This window comes from Crocodylus porosus, unplaced genomic scaffold (genome assembly GCF_001723895.1).
Source record: "Crocodylus porosus isolate Cpor-Errol unplaced genomic scaffold, CroPor_comp1, whole genome shotgun sequence".
Classification (NCBI taxonomy): domain Eukaryota; kingdom Metazoa; phylum Chordata; order Crocodylia; family Crocodylidae; genus Crocodylus; species Crocodylus porosus.
This window is the reverse complement of record NW_017728922.1, coordinates 588,308-612,915: the sequence shown is the minus strand read 5'-3', so window position 1 is coordinate 612,915 and position 24,608 is coordinate 588,308. Positions and strand designations below refer to the sequence as shown.

At 45.2% G+C, this 24,608-nt stretch overlaps 1 protein-coding gene across 2 annotated transcripts; it reads right to left on the bottom strand.

The window, feature by feature from the left end:
- Positions 1–2,257: 2,257 nt before the first annotated feature.
- ASXL1 (additional sex combs like 1, transcriptional regulator) lies at positions 2,258–20,844 on the bottom strand. 2 transcript variants are annotated; one of them, XM_019539485.1, is made up of 12 exons: positions 20,188–20,844; positions 19,231–19,233; positions 17,140–17,248; positions 12,978–13,098; positions 12,805–12,902; positions 12,225–12,345; positions 11,754–11,906; positions 10,570–10,733; positions 10,364–10,460; positions 8,996–9,101; positions 7,933–8,551; positions 2,258–7,178 (listed from the first exon to the last, which is right to left on the bottom strand). In XM_019539485.1, the coding sequence occupies exons 1-12, from the start codon at positions 20,241–20,243 to the stop codon at positions 4,269–4,271; spliced, it is 4,557 nt and encodes a 1,518-aa protein (XP_019395030.1). In that variant the 5' UTR covers positions 20,244–20,844; the 3' UTR covers positions 2,258–4,268. The 2 variants fall into 2 exon arrangements, with proteins under 2 accessions (XP_019395030.1, XP_019395031.1); XM_019539486.1 differs by having other exon boundaries at positions 12,225–12,318; positions 20,188–20,843.
- Between the last annotated feature and the right edge of the window lie 3,764 nt (positions 20,845–24,608).

Sequence of the window (24,608 nt, the reverse complement as noted above, 5' to 3'; positions counted from 1 at the left end):
ACATGGAAAACAATGATTTTCTGCCCCCTCTATTCACCAAGTAAAACACCACCGATCCTTGCATTTGCATGGTACCTGACACTACAAGAGGATCACAAAACAGCAGCTAGCTAAGCCTCCCCATTTCATACCTGTGACTGGGTGACAGAAGGCAGGGTTTTTACCAGATGCTGAAAGAATAATTTGTATAACCAGTTCAGAGGCAAACAAAGACAGGCCAATTGTACCTTGCTAGAAAGCAACCAGGAAGTGGCACAGTGGTAAGCAGCCAACAAGAAACATCAACATCACATCCTAAAGCATAGTTTGTTCATTTATAAAAGCAATGCTACTTTTGTAGGGTACTCTGGGGTAGGTTTTCAAAACAGAAAAGCCTTAGTAAGACTAAAACTTGGTACAACATTAAGGTCTTGCATCTTAGCTGAGCAGTGGAGGATGACTGCTCCTATGGTGGAATGTGTGGATTAGCAGGGTCCTAAAGCAGGTATGTGCAAACAAGCATTCAGAAACACCTGTAATTGTTTTGGGATCTTCACAGCTGCAAATCGTTCTGTTGGTTCAGGGAGGGAGGGATTTTTCTGCCCCTTCCCAGCTGTTCAGCTCATTCCAGGACTGCTGCATGACACTCTGGAGCACTGCTTAGCTGAATGCAAGAGGTAGACAGGACACACTCCATTGTTTTGCAAGACAGAGCCTATTACTTACTAGAAAAACATCACAGAGAAAAATATTTAAGCGTTATTCATTCTAGATCAGTGTCAAATTCAAGCAAAAGTATTCAGGCTTACCTTAAATCCAGCTGTGAAGTGTTCCAGGCTTTCTGACTCTGGAGACAGCTATCTTAGCTACTGCCATCCTGCACCAGTGGCATGGGAGCTGCTGGAATCCCAATCTTGCAATTTTAATTTACATTTAACATTTAAATGGTTTGTTTACAAAGTTTTCCACAATTAGATCAATATATTTTAATTAACTGAACATAAACGCTCATCCGGCTGTACCCAGATGTCTTGACATACCTCAGCAAGAGTGAAAATAAATAAAGCTTACAATAGCATTAAAAAAATAAATAAATAAATCTTTTTCCTAAAACTGGTGTCAGCACAGCCAATTGGCTGTTCTGTGGGCTAATTTCTCAAGCACAGATGTGACTTCCATAAATGACAAAATGCCAAAGCATCTGCTTTGAAGGCCAAAGGTGCCTAGCCAGCTTTCGCTCCTGAAGGTTAGCAACAGAGCTGACTAATCTTTATATGCACCTAAAACTCTTGCCACACTACTACTATAAAAGTTTTAAAACAATGTTCCTTTTCCCATACTTTAAACACATTGTCACCTCATATTCAGCAATGCTACTAAGGCTCCATTATTCCCCCACCTTCCTCTTACTCTAGGTGGGTTTTTCCCAAACAGGCCAAGAACCTAGAGGCACGATTCAACGCACTACTGTCACGCTAAGCTAGGCAATTAACTTGAGGTGAATTGGATGTAGATGAACCACAATTTTCTATGTCTATAGCAGCCTTCACACCCGGTTTATGACAATTTCATCTGCCCTATGGAAGTCCCACTAGTCAGAGCTGACTCTTCCGAGCAGAGGACAGTATTGCAGTAGCTCATGCTAAGATTTCCAAGCCTCACGGCCCAGAAGACAGAGAGAAGCATACTGACAGTCTAAGCTTGCTAGTAGTTTCTGAAGTCCTTTAACTGGCATCAACCCATTGCATTGCTTTGAAATCAGCATTAATACTTATTAATCCAACAATCAGACATTAAAAGAAAGAGCCATATAATAGCAGAGGCCAAGTATTAATCTAATAAACGAGAGACCTCCCTATGTGCTACAGCATACAGTGAATTAGCCCCAATAAAGCAACTGTCAGAAACCCCTGCCATCATGGAAGGGCAGAGACAGTGGTGAACTTTGCTCCAGCAAGGAATCCAATACTCCAGACTGCTTGGTTTGCATCTTCCAGACTGCTTCACCCGAGGAAGGATCTGCAGGAGGGACACCGTCTTCACTCATCTGCTACTGTCTGAACTTCATTGGGTCGTTTCTATGCAGCAATGACAGCCCCCCCTTTGTTTGGGTTGGTTGAAGAACTAGGGAGTGCTGCCAAAGGCAAACCGAACTGACCTTGTCAAAAAATAAAAGTTTCTCTCATCCTGGCTATGGCAAAACAACATTGAACCTGGCAGATCCATGAGTCTGCAGCATCAGGAGAGTTGCAGAAGAAGAGGATTGAAACCACAAATACAGGTTTTACAGTGTTTATTTTTCCAATACCACAAGGGACATACAAGAGCAGGGCCCTCTGGAGAGCTCTGCAGACCAGACCAGCTTCAATCTGTACGCTACAGTGGCCCCAAAGGGCACAGAGCCAGACTGCCCAGCTCTGCTTCCTATCTTTGGTAAGCAGGTTTTCATACCATCCCCTCAGACTTCTCTAATACTGCATTTCAATTCACCCCAGCACCTGGCTGTCTCTCATTTTACAATATAAAGCTGCCAGATTGGTGAAGGGTAAACCATTTCAGAGACAACAAAGCTGACTGCAGCCCACAGATTTCACACTCCCTATGGATCTCAGAACAGGGAAGTCTACAATTAAAAAAGGCGCACGGTCAAGAGGTAGGTAGGAGGTAGAAAAGGGGTGGGAGAAAGCATCACAATCCTCACTAGCTGTTTAAATAAAATGGTAGGTTTGCACTTGGGGCAACCCAGTCCTGAGAGGCAATTGCTCAAAGGAGGGAGGGTCAGGTTTCTTTTGCTCGCATCAATCATGGATGCAAAAGAGCTTTCACCTCTTTGCACTGCAGCTTTAACACTGTTCATGGCGATAGCAGTGAATTGTTACTGCCAAAGAGAGGAGAGAGAGAGAGAGAGAAGCAAGATACAACCAAGCTCAGCAAATCATGGCAGGTCGTCCTGGAGATTGCATTGCAGTCCATTTGTGCACCGCCGCCACTGGGGCAGAAGGGAGGCAGCTGGAATCGAGACACACACCTTTGCACGTTCAGCCTCACATCAGGCAAGACAGAATACAGTGGCTCTGACTACAGATGCAGATTAATAACTAACACCACTTTAATGCAATACTGCTGAAGAGCCCGAAAAAAAGGAACAAAAAGAAATAAAAAAAAAGAACAAAAAGAAATCCAAAAAAAGAAAAAAAGAAAAAGAAACCCCCAGAAAACCCCATTATGTTCTTTGTACATTACATCCATTTACAGAATTGGCCAGTACTGTGTACAACATATAATTACATGATCAAACAAATGCAGAGAGTATACACTTACAGGAGCCAAATAATCCACTTTATACATCCAAGAATGAAAAGTTAAAAGTATAAAAAAGAAAAAAGGGAAACACTGCTTTGAATGTTAGATGACCATCACACACAGATGCACAGCTAGACACTTGCGAGTGGTCAGATGCTGTCATGGTAAAATCCTTATTGTAGGGCTTTAATACAGAGAGATTACTGGCCACACAAATGAATTCTCAGGAACCCTTGACCTTTTATACTAGTTTGTAGCGGTATTTGCGAGGAGAAGCAGCCACATCAACTGGTCCAACAGTTCAGGAAGCCAGGCATCTTCCTTCAGTCCAGAAGACACCAAGGCTGGCAGCTAGCATGTTTGGCTTCCTGCATTCCCTACACATGGCTCTGTCCAACTTGTGGTCACCCATACAGGACTTGTTAGCCACCTGCAGCGTTTTCCTGGTCACTTTGTTCTGCTGTAGCATTCAAAGGAGCATGCAGAACCACCATCTGCAGAGAAGCTTCACATCTACATTGATTGTACAGTAGTACTTTTTCCACACACAGGGAGTGGACATGGCAGAAGGGGAGAGTGGAAGACTGGATTCTGCTCTGCTAAGGCAGAACAGGGCCTAACCTAGCTCAGCCCTTAAAATGGAAACACACCCTGCTTCAGTTCCTTTGGATATAACAGTCTCCTCTAAGAGGTCCGTAGATTCGCCGAGCAGGCTGCCTCTCAGTCAGGGATTAGCCTCAGTACATGTACCAGAGCACAATCAACATTTCCATGATGGCATTAAGCAGACTGGAGTGTAACTGTGAGCAAGAAAAGGTTCTGCACCGTCGATTTGAGTGGGAAGGCAAATCAACTCTCTCACCAAAACTTAAGAGTATAATATTGTCTCTATTATAAACAGACTCATATCTGTATACAGGTTTGAGGATCAGTCATTATCAAAATACACACACTAAATATACAATTTTTCCCATGGCCATAATTTATTATCTCACCACAAGGCACAATACACAAAGCTTAGAGGGTCCTATACAGTCATCATGACAAAATGCCCCGCATCCTTTACACATAATCATGGCTTTAAGGCTGCAGGAACACTTGAGCGATATTTCTTCCACACTGCTGCTATCAGCAAACATCTGCACAGAGAGAGACGCATTATGATTTGCAGCAAAGTTCGCTTTGTGGGTAAGCTGCATCATGCTTCCAGCGAGGCCCCTGGGAAAAGCTGGAGCGTTGGACGAGAAATTAAAGCTGGTGGAATTAAGCTGAAACTTAGAAAGCTTCCCATAAAATGCCTGTTTGATATTAAGCTGAGAGGGGATGGAAGAAGGCTCCAAAGGCTGATTGAGTCCTTTTCCTGGCTCTCTCGGTAACTTGAAAAACGGCAAGTCCACGACCAGGGGAACGCTTTGCAAATGCTCCATCAGTTCCGCAGGATTCGGGGCAGCATCCTTCCTGTTCTCCATGTTACTCTTGGCTGGGTCCCCACAGGCCAGGACGTTCTCATTTTTTATTCCTCCCAGGGTACTGGCCGGTTGTTTCGAAGGCCATTCCTCCCTAGCAGTTGGTACTCCTTCTCCAGGGGCACAGCTCTTATTCGGTAGCATCTGCTTGCTAGGAGACAAAGTTCCCAGGGCTGGAATGTGCTCCAAAGCTCTAGGATGATGTAGCCTAGAAGGGCTGTTGCAGGGGAAGCCAGAACCAAAAAGCTTTTTGCCTTGGACACCAACATAATGTTTATTGACAGAGGTTCCACCATTCTGATTTGGACTGAGAGTGGTTATATTTGGAGATAAAAATCTAAGTGCCGCAGGTGGATTTAGCTTTTCCGGACTTTTGTTTGTGACAACACTTGTTAATGGATTGTGCTGTGGGACACTATGGACCTGAGGCAACTCTTTCTGATTTTCCAAGCTACAAGAGGAGGCTTTTCTTTCTCTGGGGCCCAACTCTTCAGGCTTCTGTGAGCCACACACAAGGCTTCCCAGGTGGTCTTGAGAGTTTAAGTTTAGACCAACTTTGGGATGCGTTTCTGGAATGTCAGATGGGGTCTCTATAGCTTCTGTTCTGGGCAATGCTGTCCCAGAGTTGCCTTGCTTTTTCTGGGGACCTCCCAGAGATCTCCGAGAGTAGAAATCACCACTTCTACTTAGGGCACCTGTACTTATTTCCACATCTTGTGAAGAATCTTGGTCAAAGTAGCTACTGCTACTCCTCTCCATTTGCAAGGAATGGTTTTCCGAGGACCTGTCCAGCTGTGGTTCTGTAATTTCTATTTGGATGCTGGCATGTGATACTGGGAGAACTTTCTCCAAAGAAAGATTCCCCTTGAGCAATTGCATAACCAGAGGGTTGTTGGCTTCAACAGAGGACACGGGCCTGGTGGGAGTGGGCAGCTTTTTCTGGATCTCAGGTGTTTGGGTTAGAGGTGTATGTGGCACCCACCTCTGAGGCTGAGACGCGTTACTCACCACTGTTACTGAAGGCAAATCCACCACATATGAAAGACTGTCACTTTTCATGGCGGATTCAGATCCAGTCCTGTTGAATCTCCCAGCCTGGCTCTGCTTGGAGGAGTCTTTTCCTGTAGCTTCCTCCTGGTTGGTATTCTTGAAGCATATCTCAATCTCTGCATTCTCATCTGTTAGGTCAGCTTCAAAATCTGAAGCAGTTTCTGTGGTTTCACTGTGCATGCTTTGGGTTTCGTCATCTCCATTTGTCTTCAGCTCCTGAATCTCCCTCATTTGCTGACAGGCATTTTTCATGTCTGCTCCAGGCGGCTTCTCCCACAGCTGAGGAAGTCCTTCAGAGATATCTATTCCATCCTGGGATGGTAGACCATCATGTGAAAAGGGTTTCACCAGAGACCCCCTGCGCTGCTCTCCTCTGTTCTGTATTTCACTTTCATTCAATCTCTCTGCTGGTAGGTGTGTGAAAACGCTTAACCCTGGGCCCATGTTCTCCATTCCAACTGCATTCATTTTTGAGTTCTCACATTTAGTGGCACCATCTCCTGTAGATGGGTCAGAGCCATTAAATCTAGCTTCAGTGTCTGGCTCTTGTTGTTCTTTACCTTCTGGTGATGGTTCTGGAGTAAGAAAAGATTGCACAGGCAAAATTTCCTTGCCAGCAGGATTACAGTTCAACTCTGCGGGAGCACTACCATCTTTACGCCCTGAAACAATACTGCTCTCTCCTACTAAACTCACCACAGACCCCTGTGCCTGAGAACAAGAGAAGCTGTTCTCATGAGGAACCATGCATTCCTGCTGATTGCACAGGCTTTCAGCCCTTATGTCCTGGAGGAGTGGCTCAGAGTTGTCTTCCTGCTCCTCAGAAGTCGCAGTGTCAAAGGATGACCCAGTCACAGGACTGCTGCGCGGGAGTTTAGCTGAACCAGCAGTAAGCTGAGCTCCCCCTGAGACAGCATCTGCAGCACATTCGAGAAGACAGCCTCCCTCACCGTTAGGAGCGCAGGCATCCGGTTTTGCAGGTCTAGAGGGATGTGCGTTAGCCACCTGCACAGCTACCTCAGAATTAGCCTCTTCTCCTTCTAGAGGGGGAGGCGGCAATAATTGTGTTCGTTGTAGATTTGACGAACACTTTCCATGAGTTCTCTTTGATCTCCTGTGCTCTGTATGGCTACTGGAGTCTCCTCCTCCTTTATCTGTGCTGCTACCCCCCCCTCCTCCTGGCCCACCCCCGCCTCCAATGGCTGTAGCAGCCTCTCGCTGGGCTCGGGCTTGCAAAGCACGGGCTTTAATGTCTGCGAGTGTTCTGGCACCTGTCCTGCCCCGACTAGAGGGCTCCGTGTTGGGGATGATCCTGGGGCATATCTGGTAAGCTGGCTGACCTTTAACCACCCAGGGTGGTTTGATACGTGAAAGTTGAATCTGAAAGAAAACCACAGGGAAAAAAAGGGTCAGACGGTATTTTAATCCAACAGTGGATGGTTCTTAGAAGGCAAAAGGCATTGTGTTCTAAACTGATTTACAAAAATGAGCATTAGGGAAATTCAATGCATTTGGCTAAAGTTTCTGCAGAGGGATTTTGCAGCTGCCCTTCGTCTCTGCTCAGACTGTGCCATGCCACATTTTAAGATTTACTTTATGGTGACATCTTCCTTGTTGTCCTGCACACAAATACTAAACTGATGGGATAAGCACCACCAGAGTCTGCACTTTATAGAGAAGAGTCAGTTTTGATTTCTATCAGGTGCAATCACTCTGGACTGAGTAGAATGGGCTCCCCCTATCCAAGGGCACAGCCAGAGTTTCAGGGAAGCCAGAATCCTCTCCTTCACACCCCACAGGCAGGGAGGTTATGATGACAGGATTTGAAAGTCTTTACTGCACTACTTTAGCGAGCACCAGGAAAAAGCATTCCTATGCTCACAGACCTACAAGCAACCTGTGTAATAAATCAAGGCTATTGTGTATTCTTTTGCAGGACACCTTGGAATGATTTTTCACTCTGCACCACTGTCTAAACAAACCAAAAGAATGCAGTAGTTAGATTTTAGCCAGCTCAATCAATGAGCGACCCTCTCATCCCCCTCAAGATGACGCTTGATATATTTAGTGTTACTTTGATGCTACCTGGCAAGATATCCCTACAGTAATAAGCAATTATAATTCCCTCTCCTACCCGGATGGGTGGGACTTTGGGCTCCTCTTTAGTAGGCTGTGGCTTTTCTGGGTGAACACTTTCAATTGTGTTACGAAAGGACTGACGATCGTCAAGCCGGGGCTTCTTTTCGGGGAAGGAGGCAGAGGCAGTCTCCTCAAAGCATTTCCTCTTCTGGTCCTTTGACTCTCGAGCTGAGTTCTCCTGTGGCAAACTGGGAATTCTGTTTACAGATGCAGCTGCCAGTGACAGATCTTCCAGTTTGCTGTGCAGTCTGGATGCCTCTGGAGAAACCAGCAATCCTGAACTCTCCGGCTTCAACGATGCCGAGGAAGAACCCGTCAGATCTTCTTTCAAGTCCACGTCAGCTTTCATCTCTCTATGGAAGGAGGAATCTGGTGCCACAGATGCCGTCTCTTTGGTAGTCTCAGTTTGCTCAGGCTCACGTATTTTATACAGGCTTCTTCTTGCTCTGCATCGCAGATCTGTCCGAGAGCGTTTCTTGAAGTGTCCATCTCGCTGCCGTGTAGAAGGACCACGCAGTGGCCTTGAGGCTTCTCCCTGGACAGACAATCCAGTCCTGTTCTCAGCATCTTGCACCGAATTCTGCTGCTGAGATTCTTCTCGAGTCAAACCCAACCTGCAAAGAGGAGAACTGGTTAAAAGGCCAGAACAAACTTCATTAGGTCAGATTCCACCTCACTGGAGAACTGTAGTTTATCAATCACAGCATGCACTAACAGAGCTGTATTTGGCTCTTTATGAAACGCAAAGTAGACACTCATCAAGCCCTAGGTAAAACCAACAGACAAAGACCTCTTACATGGTCATTATGAGAGTCAAGAGTTGTGGCATAAAACTAAATCTGCAACAGCACTAGTCCAGGGGACAAAAACGTTGATGGGTGCTAGAACTCTGCTGGGATCAGCCACTTTCACCTAAGGGTCCTGAAGCAGACCCAAGGATCCTGGAATGATTCACCCCATAATTAACAATCCTAAAGGAGCATATGTTGCTGTTTCTCCAAGACATCCCCCTCCACTTGACCAAGTCAGAGTGAGGCAGGTGAGGTGGTATTACTTACTTCTGCCCATAATAGTCCTCAAAGAACTTTTCTTTCCACTGTTCTACTCTCTTCTCCTTTTCCATTTCTTGCCGTATTCGAACTTGCATCTCGTGTGTGAATTCCCCTGCACAGGAACCAGCAAGCGTAGATTTAATTACCCCAAATATCTACCCAACTGAGATCAAAAGCACTCACCCCCAGGGTGAAATCCTGGCCCCACATAACAGCAAAATTCCCATAACATCAGTAGGGCCAGGACTTCATCCCTAGAGGTTAATTACATTGCATGAAATATCCTCATGTGACAACATTAAAAAAAAACAAGAACGGAAGCTGTCTTGATTCAATGGTCACAGAATCTTCCCATGTGAAAATATGGAACCTTACATTTGCTTTAAAAAAAAAAAAAAAAGTGCTCCTAGACCTCAGTTATCTGAAGTCCTCTGGATGCAAAAAGGGTCAAAATGGAATCTCTCTTCCCCCAAGACCGCCCAGAGGCTTAAGCAACAGCTCAGAGGTGTGACATTCCCACTCATCACATTAGGGTGTGAATCTGGACACCAATTCATAGGAGCAACGCTAAATGCCTGTGCTGTTTTTTATTTTGACACCCGTATGCATTATTCATGTTTCTATTTACTTCAACAGGAATTTCCAGTTTCAAGTTTACCAGAAGTTACCACAAAATTATAAGTCCATCTTACAGAACCCAGAGGAGCTAGCTGAAGAGGGCCAGTTTGTCTATAGAGTAAGTAGGTGACTGGGTTGGGGCATTACAGCAACTTCCTTTTGTGCAGAGGGATTTGTATTTACAGTAATTCTGAGAGACAGAGAGGTGGGGGGGTGGGGAGAAAAGATTAAGCACTCAGATACTACAGTGATCAGCACAAAATAGATGTGCAGAGCAGAGCCAGGATCTGCAACCAGAGTGGGAAGCAGGCCCAGAGATTTTGTGGCACTACACATCCTTTCCCAATGGCTACACAAGGACACAGTTCCTGAAACCTTATCCTGTGGCAACCTGGGGTCACGGTACCTTTGAGTCTGTATCCTTCACGCACTGCAGCCATGAGAGGGCAACACCATCACAACCCCTTGAACAGGTGTGAAAACTACATTCCACCCAGTAGGGGCAGCATTAGAGGAGAGTTACAAGTCTAGTAGCATTTTATATTTCTGCAGCATTTTGCTCTAAACACCCCTAAGTTATCCTCTTCTTAGGTGCTTAAATCCTTTTAAAAAAGGAGGTGTGGTGGGGGAAGGTGCAATGTAGGCAACCAGATTCTAAAGCTGGTAGAGAACCAAGCTCCAACTGAATAGGTAGGAGAAGTGGGGAGGATGCCTGCAGGATATGCCTCTCATCATTGAGAGAGCAAATCTACCCACCATCAGCCAGGCGCTCCCTCCAACTCTGAGCAGCATGCGTAAAGAACTCGTTGTTTAGGGCACTGCCACTGAGACGCATCAGCCCATCTGCCCCAACCTAAAGAAAACAGAGTGTAAGCAGCCAGAAGACACATTGTAGCTCTTCGAGAACAGAAACAATACAGTAAGGAGCACCACTACATGCAGCAACAGTCATGCGCCTGTACCTGTCTGTCAACCTCTGGCAGGAGGCAGAGAAGCTGCTGCTGGAAGTGTGCCGGCAGCACATTGAAGGTTCGGGAGTTTATCAAAGCACGGAGGTTGGTGTTGACAAGAATAGACCCAGGTGTCTCAAAGTCGATATCCTCACCCCTGTTTCGCTTCATTTGCCCTGTAGTTTTCAGGCAACCACAGACAAATTTTAAAAATCTATTTATAGAAAACATTTTATAAACATCGGTACCCAACCCACATAGCCAAATGCTGCTGTAACCTGCTTCTCTGCAGGAGAAAAAGGATGTGGCACTCTGACACAAGGAAAGGATTCCTTAAAATACTTAGCATTTTGAAATATTTATTACATAAACAGATGAACTGCTTAATACAGAAGAGAGGGCTAGTATTTTGAGACCAGTGGGCTTCTCAAGAACCTTTTTCCAAAACAACCATGAATCGGGCGCTTTGCAAAGAACTTTCCACCAGGAAGCAGGAGTAAGCTTAGCCCTGAATCATTGCAAACATTAAGAATACCTCTCTTGTGTTTCGGAACCATCATCTGTAGATGTCCTAAAGTCAGGCCACTTTGATACGAGAGACCAGTGACCCCACCAGCCACACCCCGAGAGACCCGTGGCACAAGAAAAGCAATGCTTCTCCATTACTGTACGTCTGTGAGGAATTCAAGGGGTGGGGCTAGTGGGTTTCCAAGGGGACAGCTCTTTAGCTCACCTGGTGAGATCATTTATAGGCATGAGGAATCTGCACTATTTTGGGAGGCATCACATGTCATTGACTCAGACGTGCCTTAAGAAATTTTCACATGGATTAAAGCGTGCAGCATGATGGCATATCCACAGTATGGCTGATAAAGGCTTTATCCTTTGCTCAAGACTTTTCTTAACAGGTTTTTCAGAAAGGTATGTTAAGCATTTCCTTGCAATTACGCCAGTGCGCAAACAAATGGCCCTTAACGTTGCATTGCAGAGTTAACAGCATCTAGAAAGTCCTTGCCTTGTTGACGGTGGGGAAAGAATTATGTGATGTTGAGGACCTTCTGGCTTGGCAAAGATGTTTAGAATAAAAGTCCAGAAGTTCTCCCTTCAAAATGGACTGACTTGGACATGGCTGAACTTGATTTGGCTTTTTTTCCACCCCCAGGACTGTATCCTGGACTATATACTGAAGCACCTACCAGCCGTTGGCTTCCGAATACCTCTCAGGAGCTGGGGAGGGTCCCTGTTAATTTCTGTTCGACTCCGCACGGTGGCACCGCACAAAGCCAAGGAGCTGCTGCTACTGCTGGAAGTGCTGCTGCTCTCTCCATCCACATGCCTTCCTGTAAACCCTAATGGCAAAACCATCTGTCAGAGATGCACGAAGCAGCCCCACCTGGGGAGTGATTCTGGCATACGATAGCAATCTGCTTACAACAAATCCACTGCTAGCTAGGCACAACTGGCTGCTCAAATATTAAGTACATATTTTAACCCGTAAGGCAGCAGTGTGCAAATTCATTAGAATTATCTGCAAGCTTAGCAAATATTAAAAGACATCTTTGCCCCATGCTGGTTCTGGAAGAATTTATATGGAGAGCTAGCTGTAAGGACCAGCAGACAAAGAGCTACGCCATGCTAAAAACAGTCCAGATGGATCAAGCACTCACCTGAGGCAGACTCCATGTGTGCTCCATTTACTTTCAGTGGAGTCAGGACAACTCGGGGCAACATCACACCAGTCTTTTTCTTTTGCTTGCCTGTCTGTGTTCCAGAGAAAGACAGGACAAGCTGTGTAGGGTGCACACAGATTATCTTAGAAACTGCACCTTTTCCTAGTTGAATTCATTCACGAACCACCACCTGGCCACAAACAAGCTTCCAGCCTATGAGCTGAGTGTTAGGCATTTACTCAGGTTACTGATAGCAGCAAGACTGCAGCCTCTTTGTACCCAACTAGCTTAGTATTAAAAGTGGTACAATCTTTTTTCTAGGCTGCAGATTCCCCATGCACACTCACTCCCTGAACTGTCACCTGTTGAGGAGGGGGCATTAATACACATCCAGTTCTTCTCAGACCTACACCCAATCTCCACACAGTACCCCAAAAGCTACCAGAACAAAAAAAAAGATGCATCTACACAAGCTGTACACTGTGCTTGAGGCAGCCATGAGCTCTGCCCACCCAACACTTTCCAAGCTCCAAACCTGGAGTTGAAGTGGCATGCGTGTCCCCCCTATACACCCTACCTGCGAGGCTGCTCTGTAGCTCTCCCTGGCAGTGGAGAGACCCTTGCTCTGAGATTCAGCAGAGCAGGAGGCATTGGAGGAGGTTTCATCAAGAGACACTGAAAGAAGAGAGTATGTGATTAGCCTTTGAAGTTGACACTTGCAGCATAACGTTAACATTGTTAAACACTTACCATCATTATCACCACTCACAGTGCTGGCTTCATTGGACTCGCAGCTTTCTGCATCCGCTGCGTCCTCCAGCTCCTCTCCCTCTTGCACAGACAGGTTCCGAGACCACTGCAAGGCATCCTTCTAGAGGGGCCAAGCAGAACCCAAGCTGAGACCAACAGAAACATCCACTCTAATAGCTACAGTTATCACTGCTTAGACAGAGACTCTTGAATAAAATGGAACCAAGTTGTACAACATTTGCTCATTAGGATGAACATGCACACGCTCCTGCCACCTCTGCTGATTAATGGACACAATTAAAAACACAGAAAAATCTCTAGGCAAGAACTAGCTTGAATAACTCAACTGGATAAATATGAGCATGCCTATGCTATGCGCTGGCTGCTAGTGAGAACAGGGATGATCCTACCTCAGGAAGGAGGTTAGACTAGATAGCCTGTAGAGGTCCTTCCAAGCCTACTTCTCTATGGTTCTATGCCTGAGCATGCCCCCTGGCCAAACATAGAAAGGTCACTGAAGTCACCTTTCATGCTACATTTTCCAGGTCTGGTGCACATGTATGGGAGCAGGTCCCTTGCCAGGAGTAGTAAGGACATGGTGCAGACCATGCTGCCCCCACTGACCCGTTCAGCCCATCCATGACAACTGGGTCTACCAGAAGGGCTGCATGCATGACAATGCCTTCGTTTTACCAAGGAAGGTAAGACTGACCACCCTCCTTCCCTCCCTGTTTGGCATTCCCCAACCACAGGGCACAGTGGTGTTTTACCCAGGGCGCAAAACTTGTTAGCTGTGCCTCCACCGTGGCCCAGCACAGCCTAACAACCCAAGGCCAGGACCTGCATACATGAAGCAACCTCCAAGCAAGACTGGCCCCGTCACTGTTCTTCACCTAACCCTCTGTGCTGGGTGCCCCCAAAAGCATAGCAGGGCACCCTTCATACAGCCTCACACTGAGCCCTCTGTCCCAGGTGCCCCTGGAGTTACATGCAGACCCAGGGCTCTAAGGTCACTGCCCCACAAAGATTCGTGAGACCAGAATACTCTGGGGTGGCACTGCCCAGAGCCAGCCCTCTGGGACACTTCATCCCATTACTCCATGGAATCACCTGGACCCCAAGACCCTGGGAAGGTGACTGGGGCAAACTCATTGCCCCAGACCTTATCTCCACTGAAAGGGATGCCTAGCTAACGGGGAGTAGGCTGTTCTAGGGCACCCCAGTGACACCCTGCAGGCAGCCTCTGGCATGCAGGTGCCCAAAAGGTATAAATCCCTCCCACCCCCATCAGTATCATGAGGTCTGAAGGTGCCACCACAGGAGGTCCTCCATATGCTCTATCCCCGGGCTCTCCTTGTCCTGTCCCACAAAAAGTGTGGGCCTTGAAGCTGTCGCTGTGCACCTAAGTTATCTTTAGGTGCCTCAACTGAGGCCACCACAGGGTAAAGACACCTGTTATGGCTGTGGCCATAAAATAATACATCTAGTGCAGCTGATAAGGGACATGGAGCCCCCAGACCCTGAGACTCCCTCACCATAGACTCCATGCACAACAAGAGCAAGGTTAAGACTTTTTTGGCCCTGCAGTTGCTGACTAAGGGTTTGGGATCCTTGCTTGCCATATAAAATTGCAGTGTTTGCAGGGCCAGGGAAGGGTTAACCTTGCTCTTGGCATTGACACCTCGCTTCACAGTAGTATCCTGCTGCTGCTCCACTTCGCTTGTGGCCAGAGGCTTGAGCCCTCTTGCTGTCTCAGGGTATGTCTCTTGAGGGAGGGGAGAGGGTCAGAGTGGCACTCAGGAAGAGAGGGGCTTCACTTGTGGCACACCTGCCAAAAAAAAGGCTGGTCACCACTGCTGTAGACAACCCCACATGTCCTCTTGCAATTTTTAACAGGCCAAAGGCACAAACTGTGCCTGCAAATATGCTGGAGATTCAATTCCAGGCTGAATGAAAGCATGTTTGACCTGCTATGAAGGAAGCCCATCCACTGAACTAGCTTTTTGTATCTGGTATTTAATAAATTCTAGTACATGTCTCCCAGTGCTAAATACATAGTTTCATAGTCAGTAGGGTCGAAGGAACCTGAGCAGATCACGAAGTCCGAACCCCTGCCATGGCAGGAAAGAGTACTGAGGTCAAACAACCCCAGCAAGGTGATTGTCTAGCCTTGCCTTACAGACCCCCAGGGTAGGATCCAGCATCGTCTCTCTTGGAAGTTGGTTCCAGATCCTAGCTGCCCTGACAGCGAAGTAGCGCCTCCTGATGTCTAATCTGAATTTACCCTCTGCCAACTTGTGACCACTATTCCTGGTCATGCTTGGGGGAACAGGGACTCCCCCAGTGCCTGCTGGTCCCCTCTGACTAGCATGTAACAGGCCACTAGATCCCCCCTCAGCCTTCTCTTGTGGAGGCTGAACAGGTTCACATCCCATAGCCTCTCCTCGTAGGGTCTGCCCTGCTGCTCCCTGACCATGAGAGTGGCCCTCCTTTGGACCCTCTCCATGTTGTCCACATCCTTCTTGAAGTGTGGCACCCAGACCTGGACGCAGTACTCCAGCTGCGGCCTGACCAGTACCACATAGAGGGGGAGGATCACCTCCTTGGACCTGCTTGAGATGCATCTGTGGATGCATGACAAGGTGCGGTCGGCCTTCTTGACCGCATCCCCACACTGCCGGCTCATGTTCATCTTGGCATCAATGAGGACTCCAAGATCCTTTTCTGCCTCTGCACTGATGAGAAGGGAGACTTGAAGTAGAACATGTGTGTGTGTGTGCATGTGTACGTGCACATACATGCAAGTGTGTCTGGTGGGAGCATAGAATAATAAAGGGGAAGGAATAGCTGCTCTTCCCTATCTGGCTAGCAGACAATTTGAGTATCTGGTGTCATTAGTGTCCTTCCTTCTAACTGTGGCCCACTGCCATCTTGGTAGCAAACACCCTGGTTTCATTCTTATTGTGTGTCCCATTGCCAACACAAAAGGCAGCAATGAAGACTTAACAGTTCTCATTTTTTCCCTCCTTTGCCTTTTATTCCCCTTTATAAAGAGAAGGATTTTTAAAATAGATTTGGGCTGCTAGTGGAGAAGCCAGCACCGCAGTTTTTAATTAAGTTAACCCCATACAGACTTTTCAGATACAAGAACTGAACCACCAGCATGCTACATGAATACTTTTCAGCAGAGTAATTCAAGTACACCTGAAATATGTAAAACAAACAACTGTTTGTTTGGATCTGTCCATGTGTAACTTTTGTTATTCCTTCTAACATTCAGGAAAAAAAAAAGTGATTCATCCTTAGACTGGAAAGCTGCATGACAGTATTTAGCCACTGATTTTTTTTTTCATTTCTAGAGATAAAGAGCCAGCAGTGTCAGAGCAGGCAGCCACTGAGCTGCCACGCTTGAAGCATTCATTTGAATTGATTACACGTGTGACAAATAAAAACACTTTGGAACTCGATCTATTCTCAGACATAAAATGGCAATTAGCATAATGCATCTTTGAAGGAAGAGAGAAAAGATGGGGGAGAGAAGAACATCTGAGATGTCAGTCATTTATTCGCCTGTCCTTAACAGTAGAGAATACAGTACTAAAAATGGAGGAACTTAGGCATGTCCTCTACATTTAAAATGAAAGGGCGTGTCAGCTCAAACTGACTGGTAAGTGATTTCAGGTAGAACTGTTAGGCGCTTCAGGGAAAAGAAGGATCACAACTGTAAATACTGTGGCAGGGAAACTATGTAATGGTAAACAAATGAGAAAATGCATACTAACTTCTTCAAGTAATTGTATGTTAGATACTTTCAGACAGATGTTGAAAAAAGGTACAGTCCGATTGCAAATAACAACTGGAAGGGAATCAGAGGTCTAACCATGTTGACAAGGCGCTATCATCCCATAACTGCATTAACTAAAAGACTGGCATTCTGAGTAGTGGTAAAAGAAAAGTTTGCCTTGCTTGTGTAATTTAAGAGTTAAAAAAATTGCAATTTATCAAGAGCGTCTCTTATGCAAACAAAAATTCCCAATCCCAGAGACTATTTCACAAGAAGTTACTGTCTGATATGTCAAGCTGATATACTTTATAACATCAACTGCTTCAAGTTAGATATGTGACTGGTCCCCAGATAGGAAGAGAGGAGTGCACAGTTTACCTTGAGTGTGAAAAGGCTGATACGTCCAGGCAGCTTATAAAAGAGTCCATCACCCCCCCTTGAATTGGAATGTAACATGGCATTGAGGCAGGCCAGGGGGGAAGTACCACTGCAAACAGAGAGAAGGAGGATTAATGATTTAAACCCCAGTTTAGAGAATGCACTTTGCCATCCACTGGTTTATTCCCCTTTAAACCAGCAGCAGCAGGTAGAGAGGATGGTTATAAACTTTATGGGAATGTATTTTAGCCAGTCAAAACCAATTACTGTTTTGCTTTCTTAACTGCATAGTCTTGGCATATCACAGCGAACACGGGAAACGGCTTGTTATGTCAATGTTCAAGTCACCCTAGGTCATATTAAGAGGTTTTTAACACAAGATGCTGCTTCTTTCTACAGTTCTTCTGAACTGGCTCAATGTTGCTAAGGAACCCTGGTTTTGTAAGCAGAGGTACAACATGTTTCCAAACACTTCCAAAATAGTCTCCTGTACTATACGTCTCACCAGAAGAATACATGCCCAGGTGGTGTAGCTGAGAGGGCTTTAATGCCATTATTCTAGGTGGCCTACAGGACTCAGGGGTTGTTTGTCACTTCTAAGTAAAGCAATTGCCCTACGCCACTGCTGATGACACGTTTCTGCCACACATCACCATGTCATGTTTTCCACAGTCATATGGGTACATGGTACTTAGAGGAGACGTTAACAGTAATGCAGAATTCACCGTTATTCAAAGTGAAACTGAAACTGGTATCAGACCAAACGTTTCAGTCCAAAATGTCAAACAATTTTATCTCAGCTTGTCAAACTGAAAACCAGCCTTAGTCGGCTTCTGGTTTCATTTTGACTATGTTTGTTTTCAGGCATTTTTTTGTTAGCCTGGAAAGCAAGCAAAGTTACCATGGGTTGCTTTTCTATACCACGAAGAAGTTCCGATTCCTTCTCTATTACACAATTTCTCCCGTGGCACCAAAACGAATGTGGTAAATAAGTTACCAGGCAACAGAACAAAAATTCAAAGAGGGGAAAAAGTGTAACTTCCCCAGCTGAAGCTGCAGCTGAGAATGAGAGAACTCAAAACATTTGCAGGTTCTAAAATTTAGCTATGAGGCTGGCCCCAAAAGCCCCAGCTCAAGCATAAGCCACTAACAACCAATGTTGCACTTCTTGAAGAATACAGCCAAGCGTCTGTTAGAATCAGGACTGACTCATCTGGAAGAGGGTCCTTTGAGTCACTGTGCTATTTCTTTCAAGATTTAGGATTTCTCTGGGAAGTCCCCCAAACCCTGACAATTAGCTAGACAAGATCTCTGCTTGTAGTGGTCACTCCATATTTTAATCATTGAATCTGCAGCAAATACCTGTCCTTTCACTTACATGATAAAGAGAGAAAGCAGTTGCTCTTTGTAGCATAAAACCAATGATGGGACAAATGGAAGCAGAAATCCCTTGGAGAAAAATCACCAGTTGCTAAACAAATTAATTTAACCCAAGGTTTAAATGCTGACACTTGGCAAAGCCTGCTTTTACCTGCCTGTCATGAAAAAGGTGCCCAAAGCAAACAAGCAAGAAAAATCTGCACTAAGAGAAGACAGCCTGCGACTGCCATTCACAAGGGACAATTTAATGCTGACAGACCCCACATAGGGAAGAGGGCTGAACAAAGGAAGGAACGAGGTGAATAACTAATCCAAACAGGGCAAAACCACGAAGCTTTTCAATCTTAGCCCATTTTTATTCCACATTCTGCTCTGACATTGTTGCCCATGTCCAGTCCAACCAACCACTTCCTCTTTTGGGGCTGGACTCGATGATCTTCTGAGGTCCCTTCCAGCCCTAATGTCTATGAAATCTATAAGAAACCTAAACGAGTGGGTGCTTCAACGGCTCTGCTACCAAGAAGGCACCGCACTGCAAGCTGACACAGTCCCTTTTCAAACAACAGTAACTCCTACATATTACACCTCTGTTTGAATTACAACCTTGTTCGCTACTCAGACCATCACGACTGGGTTCCTAATTTCAGAAGGAAAGAGAAGCAGAAACAAGTAAAAATTTTGAATGACCAAGTCCCAAAGGAATTCATTTACCTTCTATAGTTACGCAGAGGTTCAACAGTGATGCACACAACATGGTGGAAAACAGTTCGTGGAACCGAGGAGGGAGGGAAAAGATACAATTAGAAGAGCACAGAGTATTCATATCCCACGCAAGTCAATCAATACTCAACATCCAAAGACAGGCTGAGCTACTATCAGTAATCAATCCTGGTGACTGCCAACTTATTGTACAAGTAAAGGAGTTTGCAGCATCAGAGGTAGCAAACATCTCCTTCCTCTGGCCTGCCAAATATTGTGCATCTCCATTCTGCTTTATAACAAAACCAAGAATTCCAGGAGACTAATCCCAGATGACACTTGGTCTTCCATCCCTATGATTTTTTTGGGTCAGGTTCAGGTTTTTCTCCAGGTCAAAGATGCAATAAGGTGCACCTCTTTTCTGTACTCCCAGTCTACAGGGGCCACAAAAAGTACAGCAGTACTAATATACCAAGTGCTGGAAAATGAAGGGAGCTCAATATGTTGCTTATGTAAGGGAGGTGCTTTCCTTGACCCCGGAAAAGGCGTGGTACATCCTCTGAAGTGGAAGCTTTATGGAGACAAAGTTTTTTGACTCATTGTAAAAGCACGGACCCAGTATTAGTAGCTAGTTATTTATTTATAAAAGGAACATGCAAAGGACAAGTATTGATGTGAGAGACAGATCTGCAGTCGGCATTTACTGTATTCTACAAAATCCCCGCAACTCCACTAAAAGGCACAGAGGGTCAGTGCTTTTGTTCCAATGAACTTGAAAATCCTCCAAAACTGTCAAAGAAAATGACCTAATACATTCTCACCCTAGACAATCAGACTACAGAGGGAGAGAAAAGGAAAAAAAAGACAGGTTAGAGAAAGGAGGAAGAGCTGCACTAAGAAATCCAGCCCCTTCTATCCACCCTCCCCCATACCACACACTTTGTTTTAGACAAGAAGATCAATACTAACCTCATTTCCTTTAGTCCCTCAGCCTCTATGACCTGCAGAATCTGTTTCGGGGTCATAGGAGCATCAGAGTAATTTTCCAGCACCTGAAGAGAGAAAAAACCTGGGACTTAGCATACAATTTCTGTTCACATTCACAGAGCTGCTTCCTTAACTGGGATTAAAATACAAGTATGGACCTCCCAGTATTTACCACCTCCGTAAGGATACCTGCTACCAAATGTGGGCCGCCCCAGGGGCAGACAACATGGATGTTCCGTTCACATTTCAAACAGCTGCAAACGTCTTGCCTTGCTTCCTCAAAAGGTCCCTAACTAATCAAAGTGCTATTGTGCAAAGTGGGAAGCATACCGTATTCATTTATACTGGCCATCTCAAACAGGATAGTGAAGTAAGGCAGAGGGTTCAGAGAAAGGGAACAGGAACAATTAGATACAAGAAAAAAGTATGCATAGAAACACTGAAAAGGCTGAGACTACCTTAGAAAGTGAATCAGAGGAGATATGGAAAAGGGCATACAATAACAAGCAAACAAAAAAAGGGTCTTAAGAAAGAGCTTCTTTTTTTCTTGTATTATGAAACAGGGTGGAGGGAGAGTCAGTTCAAGTGAAAGTCAACAAACTGCTTTCTCCAACACAATGCTGAGTTAACCTGTGGAACTCACTGTTTCAATGCATCATTGAAGCCAACAGCTTAGCTGGATTTAAAAAAAATAAAAATAAAAAGGAGTGAGCATTTTAGAGAGATAACTAGGTATGCGCAGTAATAGGAAACATGTACAGATACAGTTACAAAAGGGATGTAAGCCTTTATTTCAGGGGTGAAGCTAACCTCTACTTACTAGGACTTATGCAATGAAGGGGACTTCTTCCTATTACCCATAACCATCTACTCTGTAGGATTTCTTGCCCCTCCCTTGGAAGCAGCTGATACTACCCACCGTTAGTGACAGAATCCCGAACTAGACAGACCACTGGTCTGATCCAGTATAACAATTCCCATGTAAAATGCAATACATGTCCTGAGCTACCCAAAAGCAGCAGCAATGGCTATTCTTTCTGGGACACTGGTTTAGTAATCATACACAAAATTCCCCAACGTAACGATCACAGTGACATGAAATCCAGATGCCAGTAGTCGCAGTTCTATATACAAGTTGGCAACGTGATCCTGTCTTTCAACTGATCTAGTACAAGCAATGAGTAGAGAAAACAAATGACCCTCTTTTCTGTCAGCAACATCTAGAATTGAGTCACTGCAGCATCCTGTTGGGAGCAATGGCTGTGCTCTCCCTTCAATATGAGGAGCTGTATGAACAGAACTGTCTGCAAGAAAGTGGCACAGGTCACCACCTCTATTGTTACCACTACCTCCCAGCCTCTGTCAAGAAAGAAAAAGCCCAACCTGAATGACACAGCTTTACTGTCATACTGCAGTTAAAAGTCTGCCTACGCTTCTCACTGAAAAGCAAAACCAAATCACATCCACTGTGTGACAGAACACATTTGGAAAAGAAAATATACCAAGTGTGGTACTGTCAGCTTGGCAGGGGACTAGAAGTTGGGAATGGTGAAACTACAATTAAATACAATGAAAACTCCACTGGAGTCTAAAGAAAAAAAATCCAGTAAAATAACAAGCTAGATTAAAAGAAAGTAAACTATTTTAATTCTCAGCCAGCACAGCTCTGTAACATTCGTCCACACTAATAAGATCTAAAGGGGTGTACACCTTTGGTGCTGTCTGCAGAAACTGTCACCCTTCTTCACGCAGAAGGAAAGGGCATCTGATGTGGGACACGGACCATTCAAAAGCCAAGTGTGAAATGGAACGTGCATGTTGTAAGACATACAGAAAACATCTACTGCTTGCAACGCTTCTGGAAACCGCCCCTCCAGGACACAGAACTCAAAGGCAATCAAACAAGGCACAGCCCACAACCAGGCATGAATGAATTACCTCCAGAAGTGAGCACTCCTATTCAGGAGAACAATTCATAGTTCCCAGCTGTATGAGGTGTACCGCTCACTGTTTCATGCAGGAGCTGAAGACTGCCAAATGCTCTCCTACTCTCAAGGATCCTGCTAATGCTAGAGGAATTCTTCTTCTGGTTATGACAGACCATGGCTATATCACGAACCAAGTCTAAGCAGGAATAACTCAGGAACAAAGAAGGATATTTCTTCCCCAAGAAGCAAAAAGCAATGTTTACAATATTTCTAGTTCCTGCCAGCCCCTTAGTACCAGAATTGTGAATGTTTATGGTACTCCTCCAATTACCCTCTTGCTAGCCTCAGGATCTGTCCTGAACACTCCCTGTGGTTCTATATCATTAACTAAATGTTAAAATACTGTTTTTACAGAATGTGCAAAACATTAGCTCTACAACACGCAGCACCAAAAAGCACTTTTGCTTTCCATCCAGGGGACCAACCCAAAAGAATACAAAATGTAATGCTAGCTACTAGAGAGTCATATTAAAAGCATTTTGATAGGTAGCATATGAACAGCCCGGTCTTGAACAAAGATCCATTTTTAATAGATTTCCAATCAATTAGAAAGGGAGTTTGCAACCCAGGAACTCAGCTAGGCAAGATTTGGTTTCCCTAAATGGATAATCTGTGATGAGGTTGAACCAATGACAAACCAGAAATAGAACAAAGATGCTGCTGGGACTTAAGAGACCTCAGGCACACAGCATACAGAGGGATGAAGCTCTAACCAAGAGGGATGTAACAGAAACTACAGGTGTGCTAAGGTTCACTGATGGACCACATGCCAGTGAGCCTGAACCAGTAATGGAGCTGGGCCATGAAATAGCTCGCTGCCCTATTTACACAGTAGCTTTGAGGCAGCCCACAAATACCAAGCAGGTCTCCATTAGAACTCAGTATGCTGGGTGGAAGAAGCGTTTTGCAAGAAAATTTGGCCTTTACTCTCCACCTCTGGGTCACTCGCCAGCAGAGTTACCCAGGAGCCCGTATGGAAGCACATCATCCATAAAATTAGTATCGCAACAGGGATGTGCAGGGCAAAGCACTTCACTGCGTGGACCTGACATTCCCCAAATGCTACTTTAGATTGAAGAGCTAGAGATGAGCAGGAGTTATACTGGCTCAAAAATAACGATCCTCCCCAAGAGCTACCAGAAGGTTAGATTTCCTTTCTGTTCTTGATCAGTCCTGGGAGCATTTTGTTGACCAAGCAAGTTCCCTTCAGAAGCAGTATTTAAGAATAACTTCTAAAATGCATTCAACATATTAGACGCTAAAACCAATCTGACCTAAAGCAATCATACACCGCCCATTTAATATTTATATACCCTAATATACATCCATGCCAAAGACAAGAAAAAAAAAAAAGCAATGTACATCTTTTCTATATTTGTCTGTATACAACACGCTAAATATGGCAAGGTATCCAGGTGGTAGCCGTAGTGATCCAGAGAAAACGTCAATCAGGACTTGTAGTAGAGATGATACCTTTTATTCGACCAACAAGAATTTTGCAACAAAAATAAAAGCGTCTTTAACTGCAAGCTTTTGGGCACAAACGCCCTTTGTCAGGCATTGGAGAAAAAACTATAAAAGGGCAGAAATGAAAGTTTATGTTCCCTAGGATTTCACAGTCCTAAACAAGGCAAGCGTATTCATGACCAAGAGCTAATGACAACTTCAAGAAGGAAACCGACCTCCTTCCACCAGTCCCTGCTTGAAGACAGTAGGACCACCACCGTCCTACAGCTCCACAGGGTTTACTGGAGAAGGGTCTCCTCTTCCCACCAGTGTTAAAAGGAGAGGGCAGAAACCGTGAGCACTACAGGGCATGCAAAAAAAGCCGCGTGTGCCACTTGCACTCAAACAGCACACCCGTGCCAGCTCAGCCAGGGCAGGTGACGCGATTAACTCAGCTGCATCAATACAGTTTGGGGAAGGAACCTGGTCTCCAACATGCGTTCCCACCTCACTTTTTTTTTTTTTTTCAAATGCAAACCCCGATCGTTTTATGGTCAAATTAAAGTTTCTTCTTTAAACTGCACACCCGGACTTGAGAAATAACTATAGTTATTTACCAAAGAAAGCACCATCCCATCAGCGCTGCCAGAGCAAATATCAACTCTACACGCTGACACCTTAAATGGATGGATGGATTGGTCCCCCCCAAACTCAGAAACATAAGTTTCAGGACTAGTTACCAAAAAACAGACATTACAATCCTGACGGTGAGACCGTGAGCCAGCCAGAGGGAGTGATGTTTTCATGCGTAGCTGCACTCCGGATAGACAAATATGCTTGAATATATTCGAGGGGGTTAATAAGAGGTGTCACTGGTACCCACACAAGGCCTGCGTGCAACTAATCCGTAATAAGGGCCCACTTTCCACACGGGACGAGGCAAGTCGCCCCTGTATGAGCTCAGGACGC

Bases quoted from the DNA above. Each gene is read 5' to 3' on its own strand.
- ASXL1 (XM_019539485.1), bottom strand. From the start codon at position 20,243: ATGACCCCGAAACAGATTCTGCAGGTCATAGAGGCTGAGGGACTAAAG. The intron at 9,102-10,363 runs GTGGGTAGATTT...GTTCCTGTGCAG, and splicing joins GAGGGAGCGCCTGGCTGATG to GGGAATTCACACACGAGATG. The intron at 7,179-7,932 runs GTAGGAGAGGGA...GTTTTCTTTCAG, and splicing joins CCAAAGTCCCACCCATCCGG to ATTCAACTTTCACGTATCAA.